Source organism: Limulus polyphemus, unplaced genomic scaffold, assembly GCF_000517525.1.
Source record: "Limulus polyphemus unplaced genomic scaffold, Limulus_polyphemus-2.1.2 Scaffold736, whole genome shotgun sequence".
Classification (NCBI taxonomy): Eukaryota; Metazoa; Arthropoda; class Merostomata; order Xiphosura; family Limulidae; genus Limulus; species Limulus polyphemus.
Genome location: NW_013666346.1, coordinates 30,785 through 37,490, shown reverse-complemented (window position 1 = coordinate 37,490; position 6,706 = coordinate 30,785). Strand labels below are relative to the sequence as shown.

The 6,706-nt window shown below is 31.7% G+C and overlaps 1 protein-coding gene across 1 annotated transcript in view; it reads left to right on the top strand.

Moving 5' to 3' along the window:
• The window catches only part of LOC106460252 (MAM and LDL-receptor class A domain-containing protein 1-like), a 41,449-nt gene that overhangs the window by 12,639 nt on the left and 22,104 nt on the right, over positions 1 to 6,706 (top strand). Inside the window, exons 10-11 of the mRNA XM_022386925.1 lie at positions 3,536 to 3,632; positions 4,556 to 4,663. Of these exons, the coding sequence (XP_022242633.1) occupies positions 3,536 to 3,632; positions 4,556 to 4,663 (205 nt within the window). The remainder of the gene's footprint in view (positions 1 to 3,535; positions 3,633 to 4,555; positions 4,664 to 6,706) is intronic.

Sequence of the window (6,706 nt, the reverse complement as noted above, 5' to 3'; positions counted from 1 at the left end):
CCAATTTTTGCTCGTTATTGGCTATTACTTAATGTGTTATACCTCTCTGCTATTGTTTGCTATACCTAAATTTCACTCCTTACCTTACTGTTAATTTTTTAGTGTATTATCTTCTTTCCTATTGTTTTGGTCAGCCCAACTTTGCATCCTTACTGGTTACCATTTGATGTATTATCTTCTTTCATATTGTTCTGGTCAGCCCAACTTTGCTTCCTTACTGGCTACTGTTTGATGTAGCATCTTCTTTCCTATTGTTTTGGGCAGCCAAACTTTGATTCCCTACTGGATACCATTTGATCTAGCATCTTCTTCCCTATTGTTTTATTCAGTCTGACCTTGTCTCTATACAAGGCACTATCTGACATGAATCACCTTTTGGCTGTTTTTTAGGCCAGCTCTGCTGTGTTTCTTATTAGCTACCATTCATGTGAGTTACTTTTCTGTTGTTGTTTTGGTCAGTTAAGCCTTGCCTCTTCTTTGGTCATCTTTTGATATGATGCACCTTTCTAATGTTGTTTTGGTCAGCCCAATAATCTTAATTTTATCTCACTACTAGCTGTTTTTTGACATATAATAACTCTCTACCATTGTTATTGTAAGTCCAAATTTCTTTCCTTACTGACTATCTTTTAATGTGACATACACATTTCTACTGTCATTATAGTCAGCCCAACTTTGGTTCTTTTTTAGCTGTCTTTCACATGATGCACCTTTAAGCTAGTATAGAAATAATAAACATGCATTCCACATGTACACAGTTCATGAATTTGAGGGTGTGACCTAGTGCCTGTTGGTTACATAACTATCCACAATGATGCCTTTTGTTTGTGTTTAATTTATATGTATAAATAATGTACCTACAACTTAATATATTACTTACTTACTACAAGCTACAAATATAACCAGTGTTTCCTAAGGTAAAATTGCTCTAATAAAAAATTATGACAAGTTATATTCATTGTTCTTTATTCACTAAAAATGTTGATTGCTGAATAGCTTGTTCATTTAATTGTGGGTCAGAATTTACTAGACATGGACTAATAACAGTCTAACAACATTAATCTGTTTACATGAACAGGACTTTCATTTAATTACACTAGCTGTAGCTACATAGGAAGCACTATAAAGAGAAAACAAAAGCTTGCTGTTTAAATACTGCTTGTATATTTTACAGTTTCTTTGAACCTGTACTGTAAAATTTAAATGTATTAATCATATAAATATGTCTTTTCTAAACATTTATTATTGATATCAGTAGCTTCTCGATTAAAGGTTTTTTATACTTATAAAGTTGTTATTATTTTTTAAGTTACCCAGTAATGTTGAAATAAGAAACAAATTCTGAAATGTCTGTAATTGAATATTTTTTCATATGACCATGATTTTAATATTTCTTGTAATACATCAGTTTTTTTCTTTCTGAATAATCTTTATTTCTGCAAAGATATTGTCTAGTATAATCACAACTTTTTTTACCAAGTAGTAAATGTTGTACTGTGTTACTTTTTCAAGGATTGGCATGAATTTGTTTTCATTGTATTATATGTTATATATTACATACTGTTACAAGTAATTTTTATTACTTCTATCACATGAAATCTAAGGACAGTTACTTTTATCAAAGAATTACTTTATTTAGTTTTACTAGTGAAAAGTTCTAGGAATAAACTCATGGAACACTATTTATCTTATTATCAGCTTCTTACAGGTGTTGTACTACATTTGTGTCTATAACAGTTTAGGATTAAAAAGTAACTTAATTAATCATATAAAATGAAGAGTAGTTTTAAATATTTTTGATAAAACCAAAAACAAGCTAAAATAGGAAGATTATTCATATGTAAAAATAATAAATTAGTTGAGTGTGATCAATGAGCCCTATGATTAATCAATTTGCAAAATCCACTAATTGCCCAGCTCTGTCAAGTTCCTTTCACATACTGTTATTTATGTTTACCATAATCACTGTTATTGGTTGTTGTCAACTCCTTTTGTGATACCTTTACTTCTTATGCTTATTCTGGAATTTACTAGACAATGGGGCCTCCAGGTTTCAACTTAACAAGTGCTTCATATAGCTATACGTTTTTGTGACTGTTAGAATACCTCTTTCACTGTATCATGTGGAAGTCTCCTACACAATCATATCTTATTACCTCTTTTGTATGAAAGTTTTGTCGTCTGTAAGGCTTTTAACTGTCGTCTCTAGTATTTATAAATTTGGCAAGGTGATTTCTCTTATTCTTTACTTTTAATTTAAGCTGGATCTCTGTTTGGAGCTGTTGTAGTTTCCTGGGTAAGTTCAACTTACACCCAGTATTGTTAACTGCCATTTACTTAAGGGCTAGTTTTTTGGTACCATTGGACACACTCAACTTCAAAACTGTTGAATTCTTTGTCACTGTATTTTGAAGGTCTGTACTGAATGGCCATTGCACTCCTCTTCTCATGCACCTCTTTATTTCATATGAACACACTTCCACTTCAATCTGGTTTTTAGTTAAAAGTACTATGATTGAATTAACATTTAAAAACTAAGACATTATTGAAAATGATACTCACTTGTGCTATCCTCCCCACACCAGAAAAGTGTAGATAAAGACAACTAGGATTCGAGTAGGAATTAAAATTTCCTACCTGAAATGCACCTTATGCACATGTTTTCTAATCAGCCGGATCAGAGTCCTGTGGGGTTCAGGTATAACCATTGCTAATTTTGAACTAATGACCAGAGGGAAGGCAACTAGTCTCAGCACCTGCTGCCACATTGTTTTGTCCAGATATTTGAACTGAATAACACAATTAACTATCACTTTTATAACATACCCAAAGCTGAAAGTGTAGTGTTCAATGGCGTCACTAAGCCTTAACTGTCCAGATACCAAATAAAGATAGTATAACTCTTCAGATAATTCTTGCTGATAACAGAGGGAATGGAGTTTGTGATATAATTAAAAGAATTTAGTTAAAAATGACAGCAAATATAAGGTCTGTGTTAATTATATTTTGAGTGGTGTGATTAGCATATCTTGATCACAGAATCTTCAGCCATGACATACACAGATTATGCACTGATGCATGGATCAAGGATCATTAAGTATTCATTTTCTTAAAAGATCTTATTATGCCCATAAATCCTGACCATTTTGCTTGTTTGCCATCAACTCAAGTGTTTCCCAAACTTCCCTCTCCACTTGGAACTACTAATTAATATTGGGCACGGCATTAATTGTGGTGCTGATAGTAAAGTAAGAATGAAGTCAAACACAAACACCTAGAAACAATAAAGTATTAAAACAGTTGTTTGCAATTATGTTCTCACTTGCTAATCACACTGAAATTATTTTAATGTATCTTTTCTTACTATTTATATTTTTGAAAACTGTTAAACTAAAGTGGAATTTTTTGTGGCACATCCTTTGGTAAATGCTGTTCAGAAATCAGCAAATGTAGCATGATTTATCAACATATTTATTTTTGTATTTTTTATGATACTAGAAGATTGACATTAACAAAGTAATTTTTTTTTCTTTAGATTTATTTTGTTGGCCAGAGACTCCCGACAAGAGCATATACACAAGGAATAATTGGCATAGATGATATTATTGTGAAACCTGGACCATGTTCTTTTGGTTAGTACTCCTAAATAAAACAAACTTTACCATAACAAATAAACCTTACATTATACTTCATGTGGCAAGAAATTTAAGAACATGTAAAGTTTATAATACAGATTGAATTATCGTTCTAACCTGAAAGTTGTTTCTTGTTTTTATTTTTGTTTTTAAAAAATAGTTATTGTATTAACCTTTTTTGTGAAATTGATTTTCCTTAATTGAATAGGTTGATTCAAAATTAAAATAGGTTAAATACACTGTAATTTATAAGTATAAGTCAGCATGTGTCTGTGAATTCAAGAATGGCTTGCTTTTTCAAATGAAATTTTGATATGTGAAAGTTAATCACAGTGTGCAATTATTCTGTAACTAAAAATGTATTATAAAAGTAAATGTGAAGCCTGTTCTATCATTCAATTCACCACTTGTCACTACGTTATTCAAGGTTGAAATAATTCTATCCCTCCTTGCTAAAAATGTATTCTTCTGAATGATAGAAATAAGTAAGAAACATGTATTTAATATAAAACTAAATATTTCAAAATCCAAGTAACCTGTTTTACTTATAATTTAACGGTAGTCACAAAATTAACTGAAGATATGCTTAAGCTTTTTAACAAAGTAGACCTACACTTGCTTTATATTGTTAAATCTATATTAACAATTTTGATTGAAAAGTTAACTATAACTGTGGCAAAATATCAATAAAATCAGCTAATAATACCTACTTACTTGTTGTGTGATAGATAATAGATTTGTTATAGTTAGTATATGTTTACTGGTTCTGTGGTGCTAACTATCAATGTTTATTAAGAAAAAGATAATAAAACACATTATTGGAGAATTGTCATATGAAGTAACATGTATATACCTTATTGATTGTGCTACATGAGAAAAGCATATATTAATAAACCTTGAACTTTGTTGACATTACTTAGATTTTGAAGAAGAACATTATTGTGACTTTGAAAAAGGTCTTTGTGGGTGGACTATTGTATCATCATTTATACGGGACCGTGGAGGAGTTGGAGATCACACATATGAAAGTAAATTGATATATGTTTTGTTTTTTACAAACTCCTTGACAAATGATCTAGCATTGTGTCAGAGTGTTGGTTCTGTTCACCATAATCATCAAAGCCAAGTGTCAGTCAGTCACACTCAGTTTCTCCAAATTTCGTGAGTTACACAAGACCAATTCAACTTTTTCTTGTATAATACTTCCTTCTTTTGATTTCCTGTTCCCATTTTAGTTGAATTCAATCACTAACACAGTTGTAGATAGCTCCTAAATTTTGGCACTTTTTTCTGCTATATAAAAACCTGTCAAGGAAGGAATTTTTTTTATACCAAGAATTTATTTAGCACAAAGTAAAATTAATTTGCCATTTGTTATGAATAGAAGTTTTGGAAAGATGGTTAAGTATTTTCAAGAAATGTGGTTTTAAGAGAACTATTGCAATAATGTAATTTATGTGATTATAAAATAACTGTGATCAATGAATGCTGGGACAAGGATCGATGGTGGGATTGGTTTTACCGAAGTTAGAAGGCTCTTTATTTTACTTATGTCTGTTTATGGGCAGCAAAGTTGTAAGTGCATATTGAAGGATTCAAATTTTGTAGGCTTTAGTTCCCGTCATTTTTAATGGGCTTTTATACTAGTAACATGGCTTATTAACAACACAAAAGTGTTCCATTATAATTAATAGTATTGCTTTCACTGAGTACTGAATCATGACTTATTGATTACTACTTTGTAAATAATAAAAAGCTAATTTTTGTTCAATGGAAATCTTTGGTAGAGTTTGTACAGTTGTATAAAATATTTTTTAGTCAAATTTTAGCTCAGTTACACAGGCCTGTGAATTTAAGCATCATAAAAGTTGTTTTTGTTTTAATAATGGAGTTTCCAAAATTCATCTACACAGATTATGAAAATAATATTCGTTTTTTTCTGTCACGTAAAGATTTTTTAGAAATCAGGAAAAAAAACTCTTACTTTTACTTAAATCAAATTATTATTTTGTGTACCACAATGAACATTTTCTATTATTATGTGTGCTTCTTGTGAATCCTAGAATGATCAGTAAGACTCTCATGTCATGATCGGTTAGGTTAGGTTAGTCTATAGCCAGTGTTTGTCAACATTTTAAGCATAACAAAATGTGACCCTATTTCTATGAAAATGATTCACTTATGTAAAGTACACATGATGTTTTGTGAACAATCTGTACATGATGGAGAAAAATTGATATCATTTTCAGATTCAGCATATAGGAATTACTGTAGAACATGTAAATATTTCAAGACAATTAACCCTGCAGTGGTAATATTCCTTTACATATGTTGATGTTTCAAACTTTATTAATTTTTTATTTGACTGACATAGTAGATTGAACTTGTAATCAAAATAGTGATGCATAAGAGCCTGATTGGTAGTGTGTGAATTTCAGTCTCTCACTTCAGTCTGAAATATTTGACATTCTAGTTACATGCACTTGTGTTCAGCTGTGTGTGAGATTTCTAGTCTATTGCACAGGTGATCAGCTGTGTGTGACATTCTAATCTATTGCACAGGTGGTCAGCTGTGTGTGTGACATTTCTAGTCCCTTGTACTGGTAGTCAGCTTTGTGTGACATTCTAGTCTATTGCACAGGTGGTCAGCTTTGTGTGACATTCTAGTCTATTACACAGGTGGTCAGCTGTGTGTGACATTTCTAGTCCATTACACAGTGGTCAGCTGTGTGTGACATTTCTAGTCCATTACACAGGTGATCACCTGTGTGTGACATTTCTAGTCCATTACACAGGTGATCAGCTGTGTGTGGCATTTCTAGTCCATTACACAGGTGATCAGCTGTGTGTGACATTTCTAGTCCCTTGTACTGGTAGTCAGCTTTGTGTGACATTCTAGTCTATTGCACTGGTGATCAGCTGTGTGTGACATTTCTAGTCCATTACACAAGTGATCAGCTGTGTGTGACATTTCTTGTCCATTACACAGGTGATCAGCTGTGTGTGACATTTCTAGTCCATTACACAGGTGATCAGCTGTGTGTGTGACATTTCTAGTCCATTACACAGGT